Source organism: Eumetopias jubatus, unplaced genomic scaffold (assembly GCF_037043125.1).
Source record: "Eumetopias jubatus isolate StellerSeaLion01/CBP00866 unplaced genomic scaffold, mEumJub1_p1.0 scaffold_4, whole genome shotgun sequence".
NCBI classification, from domain to species: domain Eukaryota; kingdom Metazoa; phylum Chordata; class Mammalia; order Carnivora; family Otariidae; genus Eumetopias; species Eumetopias jubatus.
In genome coordinates this window covers 91,845,935-91,872,353 of record NW_028274810.1, presented here as the reverse complement: position 1 = coordinate 91,872,353, position 26,419 = coordinate 91,845,935, and the positions used below count along the sequence as shown (strand labels likewise).

At 36.5% G+C, this 26,419-nt stretch overlaps 1 protein-coding gene across 14 annotated transcripts in view; it reads right to left on the bottom strand.

The window, feature by feature from the left end:
* EIF4G3 (eukaryotic translation initiation factor 4 gamma 3) overlaps positions 1-26,419 on the bottom strand; it is a 336,241-nt gene that overhangs the window by 117,157 nt on the left and 192,665 nt on the right. For 10 of the 14 annotated variants that reach the window (XM_088022577.1, XM_028090801.2, XM_028090799.2 and 7 more), the window contains 3 exons: positions 21,556-21,653; positions 19,474-19,596; positions 2,819-2,927 (listed from right to left, as the gene is read on the bottom strand). In XM_088022577.1, the coding sequence (XP_087878703.1) occupies positions 2,819-2,927; positions 19,474-19,596; positions 21,556-21,653 (330 nt within the window). The remainder of the gene's footprint in view (positions 1-2,818; positions 2,928-19,473; positions 19,597-21,555; positions 21,654-26,419) is intronic. The other 4 variants (XM_088022578.1, XM_088022580.1, XM_028090795.2 and 1 more) reach the window with 1 other exon arrangement.

The window sequence follows — 26,419 nt, the reverse complement described above, 5'->3', positions numbered from 1 at the left end:
TTTAATTTATTCAACATTCAATGGCTTTCTCTCTACAAACGAAGCTGAAGGTCTTCCCTGTGTCTTTGTATCTTTATAAAATACCAAGTAATTGGAAATGTCATATTTGTCTGGCAATTTGGTGTTCATGTAACCATTTCAGCTTTTCATATCACAAACTCTGAGAAAACCAGAAGTTTATTAATAGTAGCTAACATTTATTAAGTACTTCTTATATGGTAGGACTGGGCCAAACACAAAACATACATAGTGTCCTTTAATTCTTACAACCACTGCTGGGGTAGAAACTATTATGTTCCTGTTTTACAGATGGGGAAACTGGGTATTTTACAGATTAAGTCATAGGTCTAACAACTGGTCAGCTGAAACCTGAAAATGATTCAAAATCCCACATGTTTTCAGTCCAGGGGAAAAAAACAAAGGTGTATGGAAAAAGAAGTACTTAGGTGAAGCAAACTGGTAGGAGACTTTGGGGCTAACATGTGATTCTATTACCCAAAGCAAATCCACAGTAATGACATTTCCACTGAGAGAAAAACCAATCTGACTGCAGAATGCAGAGTCTATTATTTCTGAAGGTAATCCAGCAATCTTTGAAAACAGTACATTTTCCTATCTTTAATTTCAAAAGGAATCTAGAGTTAAGAAGAAAATGTTTAAATTTCTTAACTGTAAAAATTTTTTTTCTGAAAATTGCTGAGTCCTTTCTAATGTTATTTGAATTACATACATTTGGTTTAAAAATTACTCTGAAAACTATTCTGTATGTTGGCAAACTATGGGTACAATTAGAAACAGAATTAACTGAGTTTTCTGGAAAATAATTGGTACTAAGAAGGAAAGGGCAGTAGTCTCCCAGAGTTATTTATAAGCACTACAAAATATACTTAAAATTCAGATTTTTCTTTCCATCAAGGTAACCTAAAACATTTTCAATGCACTCATATCTATATTGAACATCAATCTGGAACGTTTATTATTCAAATTTCAACTAATCTTAAAAAAACGAGAGGAAACCAAGGGTTCTGCATTCTTCCTTATGGAAATCAAGGCCTAAATATGACAAAATGAAGGTGTTTCATAATCTAAAATTTGTAGCAGGGCGGAGCTATCATTATTAAGACATCTTATGAATTCTTTATATAGTGGCCCAGCTGAAGTTTGCATAGACCATAGATACACTATGAGGCCTCTTTGGATGGTAAGTATTCAATGTGTTTAGCATAGTTCTAACTAGCAAAAAGATTACAACTGTGCAAACTAAATAATAAAGTTTTTAAGAGAACACCCTGAAAATTGTTCTCTACTCTGAAAACATTCCGATTTTTGACTCAAAAAATAGAAAGCGTCTTCTACAATACCTACCAAGTGCACTCCTGCAAGGTGAATGGCTTTCGTATTAAAAAACTTAACCCTAAGCATGCATAAGTCTTTTTTGGGGGGGGGGAGTTTTATTATGTTAATCACCATACATCATTAGTTTTTGATGTAGTGTTCCATGATTCATTGTTTGCGTATAACACCCAGTGCTCCATGCAGAATGTGCCCTCTTTAATACCCACCACCAGGTGAACCCACCCCCCCAACCCCTTCCCCTCTAGAACCCTCAGTTTGTTTCTCAGAGTCCACAGTCTCTCATGGTTCGTCTCTCCCGTCTGAACACTGCTCAAAGAAGTATCTGACAGAGCAACTTTTAGAAGCAGGCCAAGTTACGGTTTGTTACGTACTTTTTGGTTTGGAACAATCTTATAAAACAAAACATAGGATGTATCTCTGTTCAAGTTTACTAGGTTCCTCAATACTAAAAGGGAAAAACATCCTATTATCTTTGTATGCTCTAGAAAACACTGAAATCAAACATAAGTTTCTAAGTGTGAAAACTTATACAAAAAACCCAGTAATATTAAATAATATTGCTTAGGTTATGTGCCAATTCTCAAGTACTTTTTAAAGAATAATTTTTAGAAAGTACATTTACTAACATCCACCTATGCAGGGGTTTGGAGGAATGAATAAGTCAAAAAATTAGAAATCATATAAGCTTTCTATTCATTTCTTACAATGAAGTCAGAAACATTATAGTAGCATGCTCCAAGTCACATTTTCTCCTGTGTTTTTCCAATTTTTCCCAATTTTGGTTAAGGTCAACCTAAATCCAGCAACGTAAGAAAGAAAGACTGTGATATCCCATTTTCTGACATGAGCTTTCCCTTACAGTTTTCTTTTATAATCCAAAGGCAATGTTTGTATTTAGTTCAACAAAAATTTTATACTTCGTGTTCAAGGTAAATAGGTGCAGAGACCTCAGTATGATTAAGATACACATCATAATGACTCATCAATATCAAATACTAGTGCATGATGGAGCCAGAATAAATTCAGTACTACAGAACTGAGGCTACAGAAGCCAAATTTGTAAGAAGAAATATTTCATGTTTTTAAAAACAGCAAGATACACAGGAACATGTTAAATATATAAATAAAACTATGTTATTATTGTAAAGCAATATATACTTTGATTTATTTCCCCAACCTTGTTCCACTTCCCACCAAAAAACAAACAAAACCAGTTTCAGGCAACTAAATTTTTAACTATAAATATGTATCAACAGTGAGGCATTAATAAAATACAGGAAAAAATTTTACTCATCAACCCTACTTTACTTTCCTGGAGGTAGAACGCTTTGATTTTCCATTTCAAAGCTTTGTTTATAAGTAGGTATCTAAATAACCCTTAGATGTTTCACTCTTGCTCTTAAATGCTGAGGGCAATATAATTAATTAAAAAACAAAGTGAAGGAAACAGTTATACACAAACCTTGCTTCTGGTCGCTAGCTGCAGTGACAGGGGTGCTGGAAGCAAGATGAGCACTCTCCACAGTCCCATAAACCACAGGGCTGTGCTCATGGACCTGGCTGGACAGCTGCTGGGATTTGAAGTACAAAAAAGGGTGATAATGAGCGTGCGAACATAAAAACTAGCAACATGGAACCCAAGCAAGTGGGGAACACAGAGTGGGGCAGGAGATCACAAAATTAAAAAAAAAAAAAAAAAAGAAAGCAAGGAAAAAATATATAGGCCAATTTAATAATTCAAAAAGTACAGAAGACAGCAAGAAAAGGAAAGAAACAGCAGAAAAGGGGAAGGAAAAGAGATGATTACTATTAACCATGGCAAGAGAAGACAGCACAAAAATCATTAATATAAATGCATTCTCCAGGATTCCTTCTAAGGACAAACAGACTTTCCACCTAATGGTAGACATCACATCTGACAGGGAATTTAACCTCCTCCAAGTCAAAGACCAAAGGGATTTGGTCAACTTCACTTATAAACTACCTAGCAAAGTAGTTCATCTGACAAAAGCTAGAAAAACAAAACATGATGGGTTTTAAAACCAGTCACTGATTCAAGAAAACAATATTGAAGGGTGATCCTCGTCATTTGTCCACATAATCACACAGGTGAAATGCAACTACTTGTAAAGTATCTAAAGGATTTTCCCCTTAAAATGTCTTTAGATTCTGGGACAAGGATGGTATCTTTTCAGAGTCAGAAATCTGAGTAAAATACCTGTTTTTCAGAGCTAAGAGGAAACTCTTCATTTTCATTCAGCCACTTTATTGGAATCAAAAATGGCCATGAAATACTAGCACAGTAGGTTGAAAAAATTGCAGCCATTGTTCAACTTCGGAAGGAACAAGAATTACACAAGAAAGGACAAGAACACTCATTCTACATCACTTTCCATGCAGGTATTTGTTTTGGATTTGAGGGTTACACAAAAGCCAAAAAACAAACCTATGTCTCTCCTCAGAGATCTAAGGTCATTTTCTCGATAGCTATAATCTCCTACATTGAATTCTATCAGTGCTATCACAGCAGAGTCCCTGCACAATTCTGATTGTCTGTTGTGTGAGTGGGTTGTGTGTTTTAGACACGAGGGGGAATAAAGGTGTGAATGAATCTGTGGTGAGTAGGGCCACTTAAAAAAGTGAGTGTTAATAAAAAATATTTTCAAATCAGTAAGTCTCATTGAGAACAGGAATATAAAATAAATCAGTTCAGACACATACCATTTATCATGTCATTTAAGGAACTACTTTTCAAAACGTACAACATGCAATTTACATTTGATTATATCTGGACTGTACAGAATAACAGGAATAGGGAAAATTCACCTATTCATTAGATGATGAGAATGCTCATACTCCAAATAATTTCTAAATAAAGACTACTAAAATTATATTTCTATATATAAAAAATGAAAAGAGTTACTGTTTTCACTTTGAATCAAATAAATTAATAGTACTGCCATGATTGCTCTGAGTCCTTAGTTCTGGTGGGAAAAAAGTTGTGTTATTAAAACTCAAAAATAGGACCTCTTCATAGCTATAAATGAAAATATGGACTCCGTTCAGTTCTAAGCCTGAAAATAGCTCTAGAACAAAGGAAAAGCCCTAAGTTACTTAGCATTTATTAAACAGGAAATAAAGACCTGTAAATTGTATAATTTACCTAAAAGGAAGAAAATATTAACTACTCCAGTTGCCTGGGAAATTAATAACCTCAAAAATGGGAAACTGAGAAAACCAGGTCACCAAAATGACAGCGATACATAAGGTGAGATGTTTAAGACAGTAAAAGGCTACTGACACCTATACATCTGTGTTGATCAGAGTTTTTCAAGGTCAGAATAAAATATCTGCAATCATATTCAAGAGACAACTGCATAGACATTTTTAAATTAACAAAGTCCTAGAAGATTTTGCATATAAACATTTATAAGAAAGGACACGTGGGTGGCTCAGTTGGTTAAGCGACTGCCTTCGGCTCAGGTCATGATCCTGGAGTCCCTGGATCGAGTCCCACATCGGGCTCCCTGCTCAGCACCGAGTCTGCTTCTCCCTCTGACCCTCCCCCATCTCATGTGTTCTCTTCTCTCATTCTCTCTCTCTCAAATAAATAAAATCTTTAAAAAAAATAAAATATAAGAAAGGACTGAGATAACATGCTATTTAAATCCCAATTCCAAACCCAAGCATCCAGAACATAGTTACCCAACCACAACCTGCTAGGAAAGGACCTCGCAGTTCCCTCAGCTATAAAATGAAAAGGAACTAAATAAAGATCCTCCTAAAGATCCTAAAGTCCCATTCAGGTTTAACATTCTCTAAGCCTCTAAAAGCATCAAGAAAACAAAAACATAATATTCACATCAATATAATTCAATACTCTCACCTTGTTTACATTAATTTTAATGTAGGGTAATCTCAAATTTTAGATTAACCTCTAATTTCATCTCTTTTCACCTAATGAAATAACTACAAGCACCGTGTAACGAAAGAGTTCCTTATCGTTCCACAGTACAATTAATCATGGATTATTTTATCTAATTGATAAATCAGAAAAATCAGGAAACAAACTTGGAATATTGCGACTGAAGACATCATATCCAATGCTGTATACATTTGAATCCATATATGGAAACGAAGCTTTTGGGTAGCTGGACAACTTAGGTAGCATTTACTACCTAAGATCTACCGTGCTCAGAATATATTTAAGGAATTTCAAAATCACTCCACTTTATTCACATTCACTATTGGTGGGAATGAAAATTTGTAAAAATCATTCTGGAAGAGCAATTAGTATAAAAATATCGGGCGCCTGGGTGGCTCAGTTGGTTAAGCAACTGCCTTCCGCTCAGGTCATGATCCTGGAGTCCCAGGATCGAGTCCCGCATCGGGCTCCCTGCTCAGCAGGGAGTCTGCTTCTCCCTCTGACCCTCCCCCCTCTCATGCTCTCTCTCTCTCTCAAATAAATAAATAAAATCTTTAAAAAAAATAAAAATAAAAATAAAAAAACCAAATAATTCAATAAAGATGCTCAGAAATTCAGAGTTAAAAGGTTAGGGTTGATATGACAAGTACACACTGTTACAATTCATAATTTAGGTCAATGCTAAATTCCATTACCCCCACGTTTCAAAATTAAGGCTCCAACTAGCAGAAGAAAAATACCTCTCTCATTTTTCAACTACACTTATAAGGAAACTTACCATATGGCAAGATATTAGATACCTGATAGTATCAAAGAAATTAATTTCCACTAAAAATTCTTTTTAAAATCTATGGTTAAAAAAAATAAAATTTACTCTGTTGAAGATTTATATATTAAATCTGAAGTGCTGGCCTCAAGAGATAAGTAGATTAGGGCACAAATACTGGAGAAATTAATTTTTTTAAAAATAGTGTTTACCAACAGGTAAAACAAGCAACAAAATCCGGAAGAACTGTCCTTAAGCAATTCTTTGTACAATTAAAAATACCCATCCCTTTACATAGCCCACACTATTTCTATACAGAAAGGGGCCATCTCCTTTTACTCCCTATTTTAATCTTGTATATGACAGTTTGATTAAGCACAGAGGTAGTTATAGACAGAGTGTCAGCAAACTACGGCCCAGGGACCACGTACTTGTTTTTGTATTGTCCCTAAGATGTTTTTTACATTTTAAATAGTTGCAAAAAAAAAAAAAAAATCAAAAGAATACAAGTTCTTGATACTTAAAAATTATATGGAACTTACATTTAAGTGTCCACAAATAAAGTTTTATTCGAACAGCCACGGCTATTCATTTATGTATTTTTTATAGCCACTTCCATCCTACAATGGCAGAGTTGAGTGTTCGTGAAATAGACTATGTCTGAAAAGTTAAAAATATTTACTATCTGCTCTTCTATAGAAAATGGTTGCTGACACCTATTACAATTCACTGAGAGAAACCAGAGACTTAAGGAGTAATGCAAATATAATAGGATGCTGATATAATTCACTGTTATCACAAGAGACTATATTTGAATGTTTTGCATCCCATGACATTAAAATAATCGTTCTAATACCTCACATGTTTTAGAACATCTATAAATCCTGGGAATAAACAAGTATAGCCCTCCTCCACCCTGCCTTGAGAAACATTATGAAGATTAAGAAGTAAAATAATAATAAATGATGCCAGAAAAAAGGACCAAAACATGCTTCTTTCCTAAGTGGGAGGGAAGTCTTCTGTGTGTGTTTCTTTCTGGTGTCTACCATGTACAAAACATTAAGAACCCACTGCTGATTAAAATAGACAAAAATCTTTGCTTCATAGCACTTTTATCAACAGAAACATATAAAAGTATAAAGCACATACATACAATTATGGAATATTCACCCACAGAAAAGAATGAAATCTTGCCATTTGTGATAACATGGATGGACCTAGAGGGTGTTATGCTAAGTAAAATAAATCAGACATAGAAAGATAAATACCATATGATCTCATTTATATGTGGAATCTAAACAAAACAAAACCAAGCTCACATAAACAGAGTAATAGAGTGATGGTTGCCAGAGGAAGGGGGGTGAGTGGTAGGCAAAATGGGTACAGGGAATCAAAAAGGCCAAACTTCCAGTTAACTAAATAAGTAAGTTATGCAGATGTACTGTATAGCATAGTGACTATAGTTAATAATACTGTATTGCACATGGGAAAGTTGATACGAATAAATCCTAAAGGGTCTCATCACAAGAAAAACAATTCTGTAATTACGTATGGTGACAGATGTTAAGCAGACTTACTGCAATGATCATTTTGCAATACAGACAAGGGCTGAATCATTACATTTTACACCGGAAACTAGTGTAATGTGCTATATCAATTATACCTCAATAAAAAATTATTTTTGTATCAAATTAAAAAAAAATAACCCACAAAATTAATCATTTAATTACCAAGGCCATTAATGCTACACTAGAGTAGTAAGGGCACAGAGATAACATATATCCTGAGGTTCTGAATTTGTATGTGTGTGAGGATTTTTTGAGGAAGCAAAATGTAGGCTGAATTCCAAAGAATCAATGTGAATGCAGGCATGTGGGAGGTATATGGGAGGAAGCAGGAGGAAGCAGGTCAGGCAGAAGGAATAGCACATGTGAAGGCTCTGAAGGGAAGCGTGTTAAATATCAACTCGCTTTTAGGAGAGTCAGGGAGGAACAGAGGAAGAGCTGGGGAACTTGGTGTGAGAAGTAGAGGCCACATGAACCATCTTGGTCCTTATCCCCTCAACAATGACGCAGGAACAAATTTTAAGCAGAAATGTGATATAAGACTTATGTTTTTAAAAAATCCTTCTGACTGCTGCATGGAGAATAAACTGGAGGGAAAGAAGAATGTTATAAGGACATAACATAGAAGTTTACTACAGTAGACCAAGAGAAATAATTATGATGCAAAAAAGGGGTGTGTGTGAAAAAATTTCCTAAAAACAGGAGTTAAACTGACAAGATTTGGTAACTGATTAGTTATGGTAGGTAAGAAACACAGATTTCTGGTTTATGACATTTGTGCCAGTCTGAGATAAGTTTTGGGAGTCAAGAAGCAGGGGACAGGAAGACCATGAACTCAAGTTTTGAGTGTGACATGCTTGTGAGATACCTGACCATAGAGTTCAAGTAGAAATTTGGGTATGTAACCTGAAGCTCAAAAGAGTATTCATTATGTAAGCAATCTATGGAGTGACATAATGAATACCTCCTATTTTAATACAAGGACAATAATGCATAATAAATAATGATCACAGCAATAATGTAAGGGTAACAATAATGCACTGATTTCTAATGCTAGAATCTAATAGGTCACAAGATGTATGAATCAGAAAAGGCATCAACCACATGATCAATTCTTTTATTCTTTCTACACTTTTCCCAAGAAACTACAATTCTATTCAAAACATTTTAGTAACATGAAATTACTACTTCCAATGGTGGAACCCATCTCAGGACTGGACAAGTCTTTTCACCCCATATGTTTCTGGTGGCTCTGCAACAAGAATCTTATCTCTTCTATGGGGAAGAGCTTCACACAATTAAACCGCCTATCTTTATCAAGGATTAGGCATTAAATTAGGTGCTGGCATTCTGCATGGAGCACTGGGTGTTATACACAAACAATGAATCATGGAACACTACATCAAAAACTAATGATGTGATGTATGGTGATTAACATAATAAAAAAATTAAAAAAATAAATTAGGTGCTGGGCGTATAAGGCTTAATAAGACACGGTGCTCCTTATGTTTAGGGAGCTAACATTCTAGTGGTAGAGACAAACAAGAAGCCAGAAATTAAGCATAAAATATGGCAGACAAAATTTAATGCTATGAATAAAATTAAAGGAAAGTAAAGACCAGAGAATGAAAGGGGTGTGAAGGTGCTACTTTAAAGTGATTGGGAATTGTTTTCCTGATGACATGATATTAGAAGAGACACCTGAAAGGGGAAAAAGGACATACTTGGGATGTAGAAGACCATTTCAAATATAAGGAATAGCAAAAGCAAAAGTGGAAAGGTAGAATGAAGCTTGTGGATGAAGGGCAGGGAGGCCAGTAGCAATACACTGTCATGGAGGAGAGAAGAGAAGGAGAGGAGCAGGGTTTAGAGAAGCAGCCAGAAGCCAGATAATGTATGACCACATAAAGACCTCCAAAATTCTACAAGTATGGACTCTTAAACAGTTTAGTCACCAGTAGAGAGACTGGATAGTTTTTAGTAGGGAAGCGATGTGATCAGATTTATTGTTTATAAGGACTCACTATGGCTGTTGTATAAAAAATAGACACAGAATATAAATATGTCAAAAACTCATAAAATCCAATAGCCAAAAAACAATCCAATTTTAAAAAATGGGTAGAAGATCTGAACATTTTCCAAAGAGGACATACAGATAGCCAACAGGTACATGAAAAGGTGTTCAACATAACTAATCATCAGAGGAATGCAAATCAAAACCACAAAGAGATATCATCTCACACACTGAATAGACATGTCAGAATGGCTATTATCAAAAAGATAATAAATAACAAGTGTTGGTAAGGATGTAGAGAAAAGGGAACCCTTGTGCATTGTTTGTGGGAATGTAAATTGGTATGGGGACCATGGGGAAAAGTTGGAAGATTCCTAAAAAAAAAAAAATTAACAACAGAACTACCGTATGATCCAGAAATTCCACTTTTGGGTATTTAGCTAAAGAAAACAGAAACACAAACTCAGAAAGATATATGCACCCCATGTTCACTGCAACATTACTTAAAATAGCCAAGATATGGAAACAACCTAAGTGTCCATCAATAAATAAATGGATAAAGAAAATGTGGTATATATACACACACATACACTAGAATGTTATTCAGCCATAGAAAAGAATGAAATCTTGCCATTTACAACAACATGGATGGATTTTAAGGACCTCACGCTAAGCAAAATAAGTCAGAGAAGACAAATACTGTATGATCTTATATGTGGAATGGAGGAGGAGGAGGAGTAGAAGCAGCAGCTCATAGATACAGAGAACAGACTGGTGATATCACAGGTTGACCAGGGTGGGAGCAAGTGAAATGGGTCATAAGGTACAAAAGTCCAGTTATAAGTAAGTCATATGCTTAATAAGTAACTAGGGGCTCCTGACTAGCTCATTCAGTAGAGCATGTGACTCTTGATCTCAGGGTTGTAAGTTCAAGTTCCACGTTGGGTGCAGAGATTACTTAAAAATAAAATCTTTAAAAAAAATAAGGAAGTAACTATAGTTAATAATACTACAATGCAGATTTCAAAGTTGCTGACAGTAGATCTTAAAAGTTCTCATCATAGGGGTGCCTGGGTGGCACAGTCAGTTAATCATCCGACTCTTGGTTTTGGCTCAACTCATGATCTCAGGGTTGTGAGATCAAGCCCCGCATCAGGTCTACACTCAGCAGAGTCTGCTTAAGACTCTCTCTCACCCTCCTTCTGCCCCTCCCCACTGTGTTCTCTCTCTCTCTCAAATAAATAATTTTTAAAAAAAGTTCTCATCACAAGAAAAAATTTTTCTGAAACTATGTACTGTGACGGATGCTAACTAGACTTTTTGTGGTGATCATTTTGCAATATATACAAGTATCAAATCATTATGATGTACATCTGAAATTAATATAATGTTACATGTCAATTATATGTCAATAAAAATTTTTCTAAAAGAATAAAAGAAAAGAGGCAAGACAGATGCGAGGAGAAGAGAAGGGAAGTGACCGCTATCTAGGAGAAAGGTCAAAGTGGCTTAGAATCTAGCAGTGGCAGTAAAAAGGGTGAGAATGAGCCATATAGGACTTGCTGATACAATGGTTGTGGAATAGGAGATAAAGATGATTTAAAGAAGACTTCTAGGTTTATCATCTCAGCAACTGGGGTAGACTGAGGGATAATTTACTGAAAAAAAACAAAAACAAAAACAAAACATAGGCACACACCAAACACCTGAAAAAATAGTAACACCGGGTTCAGAAACTCCAATGTCTTTATAAAACCAAGAGATGACCTAAATGTGCAAAATAGTAATAGAAGAATACATGCTAAGGCTAAAGGCATTCAGATTGGTGAAAACACTAATCTGATAAAACAATTTATATATGCCATAGAGAGAATCTCTCCCTTGAAGGCAAGGAATGGTTGCCAAGGTGTCAGGAATGATGAAGGAAACCCAGACACTCAAGATAAAAACTGTCAGGCTAACCTATAGGACTTAAATGATTTTACGGTTCCAATGGGCAGGGAGGGATAAAATAAGTAAACCTCTAAGAATCAAGAATAATATGGATAAATTCTAAAATATTAAAATGTCTTATAAACTATAGTACTGAAGACGGCAGTATAATGGTATTAAAACACATCAGTAGAGGGACACCTGGGTGACTCAGTTGGTTAAGCATCTGACCCTTGACTTTGGTTCAGGTCATGATCTCAGGATCATGAGATTGAGCCCCGAGTGGGGCTCCACGCTCAGCGCACAGGGTCTGCTTGAGATTATTTCCCCTCCCTCTCCCTCTGCTCCACCAGCTCATGGGTGCTCGCTCACTCTCTCTCAAACAAACAGCTTAAAAAAGAAAAACAGCATCAGAGGAATATAGAATTCCAGAAACAAGCTCAAGTATACATAATTCAGTAAATAATTAAAACAATATCTCAAAACAAGGAGGCAATGATGAACTATTCAATAAATAATACTGAAAGAAGGGACAAACCATTTGGTTAAAAAAAAAAAGGTTAGAACACAATTATCACACTAGAAAAAAAATATTACATATGTCAAATGGATTTCTAATGAACACTTACAAATCTGAGAAAAGTCATCACCCCAAAAGAAATGTGTACAACAGACATGATATTTCATACACAAATAACCAGCAAACGTCAAAAATCTTAGTTCTACAAATCAATAAATAAAAATTAAATGGGTTTTTTTTTTTAATATATAAAATAAGGAAAAGGGCTCTTTCTTAAACTGCTGGTCAGAGATTAACTGGTACATTTCCGGAGGTAAGATAACATTATAACCCAAAAATAAGTCCACAAAGTTGTTCATTACAATATTGTTAGCATTAGTAACAAACAGGAAAAGAATGAAAATACCCATTAATTAAACAAACAAGGGTATATTCAATGAAATACCATGTAGCAAATAAAAATTATAATACCTATAGTCAAACATGAATGTTTCTGCATGACCACTGAAAAAATGGTATTTATAAAATGGCATGAATAAACCCAAATATATTAAATTATAGATATTGATATGCATATATGCACTACAAGATGTCTGAAAGGATATTCACCAAAAAGTTAACAACAGCTAACTCTGAGTAGTAAGATTTAAGGCTACAATTTCTTCCTTTACTATTCTTTTCCAATGAAGATTTATAATTTATACACATATAAAACTGAAGTCATTTAAATTCTGAAAATACATTTTCAATAACAGATAAAAGATGAAACCTGATGGTTTCTTGTGAAATTCTGTAACACTTCCTGTGACCCTTAGAACTACAGACATCATAGTTACTAGAAGATTGTAAGCTGCAACACACCACTGGTTCAATGCCTGGGAGTAGGTGGCAAGGGACAGGAACTGTGCTACATGTGTAAAAACTGAAATTACACCTTCTTTATAATTAGGATTCAGATTTAGAGTATCTAAGGTAAAATCACACCACTATAACAGCAAAAACTCTCACAAAATTTGAAGAACTATGAAAAAATGTCATTCAAGTAAAAATGAAGAATCATTGAACATAAAATAAAATTTAACATTATTAATGTGTCTCATAAGTGGATCTTACTGGGATGCCAAAACGATTTAAAACACATTTGCTCCACCAGCTTCTAAAACGATAAGGTATCTCAAAAATGGCCTTATGTCAAATTTTGTTTTCTGGCTTTAGGAGGTTCCCACAGGCAAGGAACCTGGAGAATCTTGGTGTTCTTAAAAATTCAGGACAGTTTTACAAAACCCTGCTGGGAGACAGACCTGATGAAATCAACAACCCTGCTTTATGACTCTAAGTAGGACCCCAGCTGTCCCCATACAAATTCATTTTCAACAACAGATTAACCCTAACTATTAAGGGTCTTTGTTCATTGTGACATCTCATTTAAAGCTTTTAAGTCAGCCCCCTACCTAGTTACTTGATTAAAGTTTACAACACTTTACATACTATTGAAAAGTACTATTTTTTCTTATTCTTTTTTTATTATGTTATGTTAATCACCATACATTACATCATTAGTTTTTGATGTAGTGTTCCATGATTCATTGTTTGCGTATAACACCCAGTGCTCCACGCAGAACGTGCCCTCTTTAATACCCATCACCATGCTAACCCCTCCCCCCACCCCCTCCCCTCTAGAACCCTCAGTTTGTTTCTCAGAGTCCATCGTCTCTCATGGTTCGTCTCCCCCTCCGATTTCCCCCCCTTCATTATTCCCCTCCTGCTATCTTCTTCCTCTTTTTTTTTTTTAACATATGATGTATTATTTGTTTCAGAGGTACCGGTCTGTGCTTTTTTCTTTTTTTAATCTCTACGCCCAATATGGGGCTCAAACTTACAACCCCCAAGATCACATGCCTTATGGACTGAGCCAGCCAGGCACCCCAAAAAGCACCATTTTTAAGCCAAGAGATTAATAATGGGAAATTATTTTATTAAAGATGAAAAATGATGTGATTTAATTCAATGACCACTATCTTTACTGCAGACAACAGTTAAGACAAAAGCATACCTATGTGCTTCAAGGCAGATAGGATATTAACTCATTAGTGCTTCAAGACAGACAAGGATATTAACTTATTAGTGCTATGACTAAGTCAACAGGTGACATTTTAAAAGCTAAGACTGAGGGTTCCCGGGTGGCTCAGTCGGTTAAGCATCTGACTCTTGATTTCGACTCAGGTCATGGTCTCAGGGTCCTGAGAGCGAGCTCAGTGTGGGGCTCTGTGCTCAGCAGGGGGTCTGCTTGGGATTCTCTTTCCCTCTCCCCCCTCTTGTGCATGCACGGGCTCTGTCTCTCATATAAATAAATAAGTAAATCTTTAAAAATAAAAACTAAAACTGGGTTTGTTTATATTATACGGGTATCTCCTTCAAATTCTTTTTTTTTTTTAAGATTTTATTTATTTATTTGATAGAGCGAGAGAGCACAAGCAGGGGGAAGAGTAGAGGGAAAGGGAGAAGCAGGCTCCCCACCAAGCAGGGAGCCCGGGAAGTGAGCACTATATTACATGGGTACCTCCTTCAAATTCTTTTTCTTTTTTAAGATTTATTTGATAGAGAGAGGGAGAGAGCAGGGGGGAACAGTAGAGGGTGAGGGAGAAGCAGACTCCCCAACAAGCAGAGAGCTCCACGTGGGGCTCGAAACCAGGACCCTGGGATCATGACCTGAGCCAAAGGCAGACGCTTAACCATCTGAGCCACCCAGGTGCCCCTCCTTCAAATTCTTTACGTAGGAACTTACCTACTTATACTATACAATTACTTGTATCATTGTCTAAGCTTCAGAACCTAACTTAACTATTACTGCTAAAACTATAAAATTAACAAATGGTCAGAATTTAACGTTTCCAGTTATCAAGTTAATAAGAAGCTCTTCAAAAGACCGAATGACTTGCTGACTTTAGCAATTTTCCCAAATGACAAGGGAGGTTATATATCTTTCCTAAGATATTCCATCGATCCATAGTTTCCAACCTTTTCTCTGCTCCTATACCCTGTGGCATAGGACTCTCACACGTTGTAGCAGTACTTCACTATAAGAGTAATTTTTTTTAAAGAGTGATTTTTAAAACAGAAAAAAGAACGAAGGTAATAGGGAGAGGAAGAAAGATATATAAAGTACTTCATTTAAAAAACTGAGTAATTTTTGGTTCACCACCCCAGCCTTTGGAAGTAGACAATTCTGGAAGCCTTGCCTATACAGCATCATGTATATATTTTTATCCTAAGGGGTCCCATAAAAACTTCCAGGCATCTAGCACATTTCTTAATACAGAAATGTTCCTTGTGCCTTATTGCTATCAATGGAGACACAGCTGAGAGATTGTGATGCTAAGGGAAAGTAACAAAAACATCCCCCTTCTTTCCCACTTCAACATTTAAAAGCTAAAAGGAAACTCGGAGCTTACTACAATCCCTCATTTTAGTGATGAAAAAGTAGGTGTTGAAAGAACTTAATATTCTGACCTAAGATCATAAATCTAAGTGACAGAGCTCTATAGACCTGTAGAAAGTGTTCTAGTACTCGATGAGGTCTATACATGTACCCCTCTTAGTGCACTGTGATCACCGGAATGAGCACATGCATACACATGCATGTATTTTTTATATATTTGAGATATAAAATCTTCAGGTGCTATTCCATAGATCATTTTAAAACCTAGGAAGCAGGACAATTTCAAATTCAATCTACTCTTTAGGGCAAAAACAGTAGCAGCAAAGCTTGCTTCTCCTCTCCCTTCTCCTCATATACACCTACTATAGTTTCCCTAAATTAACTCTTTCTTATCTTGAATGCTTGGCAAAATGAAACTCTTTATCCCCCTCTTCAAACATCCCCATGTATACTCCATGTTATGTTTTACTAAAAGTCCAGGTATCTAAGCTGGCAGAGTCAACCTCTGACTGTTCTCTTTTACACCTAGGGGAACCATGCATCCTGTTTACCTGGACAGTACTGGTTTATGCCTGCTGCCCAGCAAAATGATTCACAGCATCCCGAAGGCATTTTAAAACTGCCCCAATTCAGATGATAAATTATAAGGTCACTCTATAATCCTTACTTAGTAACCAATTGTTGTATATTCTTCTAACTGGTTTCCTCTCCCTTCAGCCAACTCCCTAATCTGTCACATGAAATGACAATCATCTCCCTTCATCTCATTTCCCATCTCCACATGCCACCTTCTTGCACATGCTGCCCCTCTGCCTGGAATATCCTTCTCTCTCTTTTCATTGTGTGAATACCAATCTGGGAACTCAGACCAAATGTCATTTCTGCTGTGAAGCCTTCCCAGAATCTTCCAGTCATGTTCAGGGCCTCCTGCACTAACAACAACTGCAAATATTAGTAATAGGAAGTGTGTTCTGAATGCTCACTGTGCCCTGAGCTCAAGCAATTTTAGGTATTTACTCTCATTTAATAGTATAATAACTCTATATGATAGGTTTTGTTTTCCTCATTTTTTTTAAATGTGGAAATTAAGGCTCTGGAAAATTCAGTAATTTGGCTAAACTTACAAAATTAAGTGGTAGATCTAGGACGTGAAACCAAGTATGTTTGGTTCTGAGCCAAAGCTTTTAAATCCCTCCCCTATACTATCACACCAGCACCACCAGTAACAGGTGTCTGTGATGCAACACATTTGAACCTGTGCTGCAATTCTGTCCCACTTGGTCACTTCTGTGCATTCGTATTTCTTTGTTTACACTCCACAGGAGGTCCAGTCATATATTAATGTGTCCTCTGTCTCACTTAATGAGACTGGGATGACCTCAATAGTAGGAAAAGGCTTTGCTATTCATGGCACCTGCAATTGTGGCTTAACGCAGATATACGATAAGGTCAAAAGCAATAGAGTACTTACTCTTCAGTCATAAATTCTAAAGCAGAGGGTTGTCTCATCTGTAGTCTTAATAACTAGAATGTGGTGCAGGATCTATCTAGAATTAGACCACAGTTACAAACTACCAATCTTTAGAATAAACCTAATGGGTTTTCTTAGGCTGGCATAGTGCTATTTCTTGGTAGAATTAGCCGCCAAGATTTAAAATGTGCAGATTTTTTACATAAATAAAGATTTCTAGCTTCTTTTGAAACACTGGGTCAACATTTTTACATAATACAACAGTCAGGAAGTAATAACTGCCTACTTTAACCAGGGATGTCCTCTCCCACTCTATGTGCACAACTCTTTCTATATTTCCAAAACTGAAGCCAAGTATCAGTTGCCATCATCATGCTTCGTTTTTAATTTATTTATTTATTTGACAGAGACAAAGAGCTATTGAGAGAGGGAACACAAGCCGGGGGAGTGGGAGAGGGAGAAGCAGACTCCCTGCTGAGCGGGGAGCCCAATGCGGGGCTCGATCCCAGGATCCTGGGATCATGACCCGAGCCAAAGACAGATGCTCAACGACTGAGCCACTCAGGTGCCCTGCCATCATCATGCTTACGTGGTTGTTCTTAAGAGGAAAATGAAATCTTTCTAGTATGTATGTCTCTATTAAAAAGCTATGTGTGCATTCCATGAATTTCATGTATTTGGAAAGGCTACACATTAATGTGGTTTTGAGTGAAAATAACTAATAAAATAAACTGAGGCTTCATGACAATATTACTCATCAAGAAGTATTGTCTACATTATAATTATTGACTGGTGGCCTTTATCAATTAAAAGCATACATTTAACATGCTTTATGTTTACACAAACAAATATACTTGTATTCATTCAGGCCTGTGGTCCCTGATGAAAAATAGAGAGCAAAAGGATTTCTGTAGCTAAGGGTAACCAAAAGAGGGTAGGATATCCAGCTTGGTAATAATTAAAGAAAAACAAACCAGAGGGAATTAAAATGCAAAAAGATATACTAAGATATATTCGAGTTGAGAATTCAAACACTAATTAACAAAAGGTTGTCAAGTATATAGCTTTAAAGTAACAATATTTGAATTAATGTGGGAAAATAGAGATCAAAATTTAACTGCCCTAATCAACCAATTCCAGGTTTCTCTGTAGTATGGCCTTATCTAACTGTGCACATTAAGTAGAAAGCTTCAATGTGTAAATACTACTTGTCCCTACAGGGAGGAAATTAAATAAATTCACACATTTTCAAGGGCTCTGTGTATTTGTGATCTCAATTTTTTTTTTAAAGATTTTATTTATTTATTTGATAGAGCGAAAGAGCACGAGCAGGGGTAACAGCAGAGGGAGAGGGAGAAGCAGGCCCCCCGCCAAGCAGGGAGCCTGATGTGGGGCTTGATCTCAGACCCTAGGATCATGACCTGAGCCGAAGGCAGACGCTTAACCATCGGAGCCACCCAGGCGCCCCTGTGATCTCAATTTTTAAGAACATTTTTAACAACATTTTTTGACCCATGCTACTAAAATCAAGTCAATAGTCCACCATTCTAAAATGATATTTAATCATGCCTATCACTTGTTCATAAACTGGGCCCTGAGGAATACCTCACCATCAAGCCACAAAGGGGGAAGCAAGCAGACCTCTACTCCTTAGTAACTTTCGTTTTCTCTGTCTTATATGCTGAGCTCTCACAGTTTAGGTATTTTAAAACTTTGAAAATCACTCATCTCTTCCGAATGGCTTATCAAAATTTAAAGTGACCAAGTGATGAAATATAAATCCTGGCAAATTTGGGGACTTCCAGCCTGTACCGCAGTTTACTAAACTCCAGTTCTTCCTGAAGTATCTTGATTTCTAAAAGCAACAAAGTGAACTTTTAGAAGACTATGATAACCACATTCTGCAATGGGAACAAAAAGGTGCTTAGCTGACAGAATTTCTTAATAGTCCATGTAAATAATTAAAGAAGACACCCTCTAATCAAAAAGTTCATTTATGTAGTCCTGAAAGGTAAGAGGTATACCTAAAATACATCTATCTGTGCTCTGAATTACACGGGCACTGGTCCCCAACAATACTGTTAAGTAACAATGTTTAAATTTTCAACCTTAAAGTTTTCACAAACATAGTGTGCAGCATTTAATTCCTACGGCTCCATATTGAAACATGAAATACTCAATTATTGATGAGGTTTCCATAGGAATTGCAGCTCCTTTTGGTATCATGCAATAGTTCATTAGGAAGAGTGGCAGCAGCTATGCTCTGAATGTGGAGACAATATATAGAAATATTACCAATAAAAATCTGGAAGTTATAACAATTTGTAAAGAGAAAGAACATGTCTACTTATACATCATTTAGATATTCAAGGCTATGAGACAACTGATGGACATGAGAAGTACAGAGAGTGGCTACAGAAAGAAGAGCCCAGCAGAGGTTAGTGAACAAATACACAGTGTCATCCCTCACAGCTCACTGTCTTACCTGAGGAGGAGTAGGTGTGGAAGTGGGTCTCCCTATGGGAGGAGTAGGATTTCTGCTGCCACCTCCAGACATAATCTCCTCTGTTATGTCTTTCCCTCCCTGGTTTGGATCCCGAATTCTTATCTATAAGGTCAGAATAAGATGGCATATTGAGAGATGGTTATCTATGTAGTAAATTTATAGGCCCATGATATGGTTAAAGGTATAAAGTGGGAAATCTATCAAATATCAAAGTTGATAATCACACTTGACTTTATTTCAATCACTGAACCGTATGGTGTCATTCAGAGAAATTTAGGACATTAGTTCTGACTTGAATTAATTAGAACAACAAGCTAAAATGAGACACAGTTGGCTGAATTTCTAGGTCAGAATGGCAAAGAATTAACGCTTGCCTTGTAAGAACTGCCAAATTAACTGATTTTATTTACAATGCTTAATGTAACATTCATAATAAAATCGTTTTAAAATATATGTTACTCTGTAGAATAAAGCTTTAGGAGTTGTAAATATTCTCCAACAAAATGAAAAATGCACCTATCCCAGTAATTAGGAATAATTTATGTTGCAGATACCTTACATATGTATACAAGAATGTTCACTGCAATAGTGGCTTGTAGAGCAAAGGCACAGAAACAAGCTCAAGGCTGATCAAGAACATAGTAATTAAAAAAGTATGCTACATCCTTACAATTAAATACCAATCAGCCAATAGAAAGAATGAAATAGATCTACATGTACTGATATAAAATGATCATCCAAATGTATTGGTAAGTAAAAAGCTACAAGATGCAGAACAATGTGTATGGTGTTCTTTCAATTTTTTAAAGGCGACCTATGCTTACAGATGTCAGTGGAAATGGTGCTGCAAAGGAGACGGAGCACCTGGGTCTAGGCCTTCCATCCTGTGACAGTGCTGAGACCTAAAGACCCCTTCTACTATCACTACCTCCAAAGTGAAACCAAGGTAGCCCTGGCTTCCCGGAAATGTCAAAGCAATCATTAATAAAATCACCTGGTTCTGGAAGCTGTTTTGGGACTTCTTCAGTAAGATTTCTAATATCAGCTATTTTTTCAGATACAGAAACTTGTTTCTATTACAATTTTAAATATTGCTTCTCTTTCATTTGTTCTACTTTCTTGTTCAGTAACATCTATTATGTCTTCCATTTTCATCATCTTCTTTATTAATGTTTCTTTATCCTGGGTGTTCTTCACATCCATCATCTACCATGCTGTTTCAACATTGCTAAAGCATACTTTCTCAACTTCAGTGTCCTGATATATGGGCATGTCCTGCTTATTATGATGTGTGCACAAGAAATCTGTTTCTGATAATAAAAGAGCCTAAGTTTTGGAATCCTGTTATTTTTATTAGAGAGTACTTTCAAGAGTACTGATGGCTATGATATCTCTCCCACGTATCTCACCCTTGTGAATCTCATTTTGTGTGTCCTAATGGGTAAGAGATTGCAAGCCACTCTTCTACAGGATGTCCTGCAATGTGAACTTTATATTAGTGCACTCTAATTTTCTTGGGCCTGCCTTTCTGGACAGAGGCAAAGCCCCTGTAACTTCCTAAAAACAGAATACATTTTCTAAATTCTGATATTTCTAAAAATAAATCTATTCCACAGGGAGGATTTTTCTTATTGTCCTTAACATTTTGCTCATTTTCACTTGTGCTGTTTTTCCCCCTGTAAGTTCATATTTGAATGTAGAGCTGATTAGGACTGAAGTTAAAGGACAATAATCAGTATGTGAAAATAGAGCTCAAATTTCTCCCACTTAGTAAGATCTTAGCAGACTAAAGCCTCCCAGTTATAAAGAAGGCATGTTGTCATCTAGCAAAGCTACCTCAGTGCATGTTGAAAAATGATATTAAGCAAATGGTTCTTGTAACTTCTACTTATATGTCCATACAAATTGTCTAGGTCTAGCGGTAAGGATGTAAGTGAAGAATAAAAAATGGCAATCATTTGTGAACTCAGAAGAATAATGATTACAGCTGTGGGTAAACATATTTGACAAGGGAATGGATATTCGATTTTAAAATAAGAAAAATTAATAAATATCTCTTACTGTTTTTTTCTCTCTCTTGGCTGGAGGGGGCTGCTGCTGCGTAGGCACTATGATTGGTGCTGACTGATACACTGGCTGACTTGGGTAAAAAGGCGTTCCTAAAGAATTAGAAAAAAACAATGAAAAGAAGCATTCAGTTATTTTGTCAACCACTATAAGACTACTAATGGCACTGTGTCTCCGGACAATCAGTTAAAAAAATAAATAACAAAAACATCCCACTTAATCATCTCTATCCAATAGCTTCCCTCTATTTACTGAAGTGCTCAACGAATGATTCTCCAAAACTCAAAACACCTTTCTGTCAGCATCCAATATGAAAATAACTAAATAACCAACTCCTGCAGATTGCCACTCGAGGCACCTTTCAAAAAAATTAATCATACTATAGCAATGCCTTTAAAAAAATCTATTCCAGGGGCCTGCCCATTCCCTGCAATGTGATTCTCAAGCAAGGGTTTGTGTGAATATGTTTTGTGTGGGGGTTTGGTCAGAGGAAGGAGAATATATATGATCATCTTGTGGAGTGGGAGTGGTCTGATTTTTCTCCCTACTTTCAGAGAACCACTGTCATAGGGAACCACCCTTAAGGCTCAGCCAATATCATACTATTGGAGCAGAAAAAAGGCTGAGAACAAACAGCTGAAAAATGAAGTCTGATACTAAGAGTCCAGGTTCCAGGGTTTTAACTACCTTATGTACCATTCTCTAGCTCTAGCAACAACCTATACCTACTACTATCCCTTGAGTACATCAATCTCTCCAACATTGTTCATACCTTTGACTATGCTAAAGGTATGCTAAAATTACCTTCTTCCACTCACTCCTTGTACTCTCAATGAATACTTTTCTTAACTTTAAAACTTTGACTATTAAAATAATTACTATTAAGCCAGAGTACTAAGAGAAGAGGTGATGAGGAAGGGTCAGATACTGGATACATTAAGTAGAATCTACGGATTTGCTGATAGAGTAGATGTGACTATGAGAGAAAGAAGTGTCAAGGAAAACTCTTTAAGGTTTTTTGTTGCAGTAAGTGGAAGAATGAAAATGCTATTTACTGTGCTATTTATTTACTTACTGAGATGAGGAAAACTAGAGGAAGAGTGGAGTTTAGAGCACAAAAATCAGGAGTTCAATTTTGGACATGTAAAGTTTGAGATTCTTCCTAGACCTTCAAAAGCAGATGGCAGCAAGTAGGCAGGAAGAGACACAAGTCCCAGAGTCAGAGAACAGGTACCCATTTTGGAATTAGTATAGTATGGACAACATTTAAACCATGAGACTGGGTGACTGAGGAAATTAGTACAAATAGAGAATGAACCCGAGGACGAAATTTTGGGGCAGTCTATGTTGTTCAGACATCACGGGTATGAAGAAAACCTAGCAAAGGAGATGAAAAAGAAAATCAAGGCAGTGGCTGAAGTAAAGAGAATGGTTCCGGAATGGGGAGCATGCATAACTACGTAAAATGGCGCTGAGAGTCAACCAAGATTCAGCAAAGTAGGATGCACAGGTGACCCTGACAAAAGTTATATGGGTGGAGGGGCGGGAAAGTGCATCCTGATTAGGGTGGACTCAACAGTGAATGAGATGGAAATGAAGAAAAGTGGCTGGGCTGTTTGTTTGTTTGTTTGTCTTAAGATGGAAATAAAACACTATATACCTATATGCTGAAGGGACTAATCCAGCAGAGAGAAAGAAAATGATAATGCCAGAAAGAGAGAAGAGAACAGCTAGAGTAATAGCCTTAAATGTGTACATGATGGGATCCAGTGCACAAGAAGACTGGCCTTTGGTAGCAACAGTGATGGTTGAGTCATGATAACAAGAAGGAAAAACATGAAGGTATAGGTAGTTAATACAGGTAAAATCCTTGGTATGTTAGTAAACAAATAATGTTGGCTCTATTATCACTGTCATCATCAACATCAAACCATCCCCACCATCATAATAGTCTTTAAGTGGTAATTTCTTGGAAGCAGTACCACATTTCAAGGTACCAGAATTCTGCAGGTCTCAATCAAATTCGGAGAAGATCTAAACAGGGGGCGTGGCTAGGATTTCAATTAATTCAATGTAAAAAGAGAAAAACACCTTATTAGCCATGCTTCTGGTAGTATATACAGTATTCTCAAAGTCAAGCTTAAATAAGCGATTCTACACTACCCTATAATGTCACTAGTTCCAAAACTCAGAAAACAATCCCCTAAAATTGGTTTCAAATGCTGCTAGACAGGCAATACAGTCTGCTCACCTTGCCATATTTTTTAAACTAAGTGACAAAGATCCAAAAGGTGAAAAAAATTAGACTGTTCTAATGAAACGTTTTTGAGTCAACATGACTGGGGTAGAGACTACAGATAGTACACTTGCAATAAATACCAGCTGAATAAACCTGGAAGCATAGGATATCTCAATAATGGGGTTAAACACAATTAGTAAAACATCAAGTCAACTGTGGACCCCAGTGGAATGGGCCCTCTAACTTAGCAAATAATGATTATCTTTTATAGAATACTAATTCAACTTCCTATATAGTCAGAGACATTTAAAAAGATTTATTTTATTCTATTAAAAATGTGAATAACTTTTACATACCATTTACTAATTAGGTATGTTACTTAATGTCCCCAACCTCTTATGCATGGAATGTAACAGGTTTATCTAGATTAGAGGTATGTCAACTAAAGCCAATAGGCTAAATCCAGTGCAATTTTATAAATAAAGTTTTATTGGAATACACCTACATACAGTATTTTATCTGTTACCTACTGCTGCCTTCTCACTAAAATGGGAGAGCTGAATAGTTGCAACAGAGACCATATGGCCTGCAAAACCTACAATATTGCCCTTTATAGAAAAAGGGCTGGCCCTTTTCTTCCCCTGATCCTTGTTCTCGATCAGTGGTTCTCCAAACTCCAGTCAATACAAAATGTGTCAATGATATATGGCAAAATTTACACAATAATAACCACATTACTATACTAACCACACACAGCCACAACTATAGGCTTGCTAATTTGACATTTTGGAAAGGTCTGTTACTATTTTGAAATTATTTCTGTCTTGTTCCTTTGTTGTTCAAACAGCCTTCCTATATGAAATGCTTCTGACATTAAATAAGTTTTCTTTGAAAGCCTTTGTGGCAAAATTAAAAAGGTAATAGTTCTATATGTTTCTTCCTTTATTTTACTTTACTTTTTTAAAAAATTTTATTTGACTAGGACATTGAAAAATCTGGGAACCAGTGGTCTAGTCAACATTTAGATTTGTTCTCAATGGTAAAACCCCAAGCACAAATATCAAACAAATGCACTGTAAGATCCTGAAAGGCAAGGAGAATATCTCAACATCTACATCCTACAAAATACCTAGTACACTGTCTTATACATTGCAGGTCTTCCAAAAACCTATCAAAACTGAATTTTCCCATAGAAACAAATAAAAAGATAGTGGTTAAGTATGCAAGTCGCACATAAAAATCAGTTTATGCCATAATATCCTAGAATAATAACATCAGTATACAACCACATCCACAATCACAGTACTTTTTTTTAAAAATTTATTTATTTTAGAGAAAGAGAGCATGAGCAGGAGGGACAGAGGGACAGGTAGAGAGAACCTCAAGCAAACTCCAAGTTGAGCACAGAGCCCAACACAAGGCTCAATTCCAGGACCCCAAAATCATGATCTGAGCCAAAACAAAGAGTTGCTTGCTTAACTAACTGCACCCCAACAATCACAGTATTAACACTCCATGAACACACAATCAAATTCAATTTCGGATGCCAGAGTTTCCCACTTCCAAACACCCTGGGGAACAGTGAATGAATCCCTCAACTCTTAGGACCTAAAAAAGGTCCAAACCCCCGCAGAGCTCAGGAAAAGAGTGGAAAAGAAAATGAAAGAGGGAGGAAGAAAATGGTACAGTGAGAAAAGGGGAAAGTATACTGGTTTGAAGCAAAGGAGAACGGGACTTTTTTTTTTTTTAAGATTTTATTTATTTGTCAGAGAGAGAAAGAAAGAGAGAGCACAAGCAGGGGGAGTGGCAGGCAGAGGGAGAAGCAGGCTCCCCACTGAGCAAGGAACCCAATGGGGGACTTGATCCCAGTATCACTGCTAACCACACCTCTTTGCTCCCAAACCCAAATTTTTACACCTTGGGTTATCACCTTCATGAGGTATTTTTCTGATATAACAGGCAGCAAAATATTTAAGAAACACTGATGAGAGAAAAACTGAAAAGTGACCTTGATCAAATACTACTCATTAGTTATTTTTCCTCAACACTATAGAAACACTCCAAGAATTATAATGTATAAACAGAATTTTATGATCTTGGTTACTGAACTTCATTCAGTAAGGGCAAAAATATTCTTTGAGAATCACTGTTCAAGATTTAAACTGAACAGAGGAGTAAAATATTATTACCCTAGAGTGAAATGTAAGCTAAGGAAAAAGAACCAAGACTTCCGCAAAAGAGACTGTCCAACTCCAGCTCCACCAGGAGGGCAGGAAGGAACAAGACTAGGATTCGTTCCTTACCAGTTCAGCCAGAGGAAGGCTCTCTGCCCTAGAAGACAGGACTGCTGTGCTGCAGGACAGAGAACTAGGATTCCATTCCTTATACTTGCTTTTAACCTGAACCCCAGATTAGGAAGAAGAGGAAGGAGAAAAAGGGGGGACCAGGATCAGAGGGAAATGAAAAACTGGGAGTGGAAGGGTAAGAGAAGAAGGGATTCCGAAACAAGAAAATAGGAAGGGGGATGTTTATGTCTTCCAGTAGACGGTAAGGCCAGAGTAGCTGTCCCAAGGTGGTACAGCAGAAGGACCTATAATTGATGGGAACTACTGGATCAGA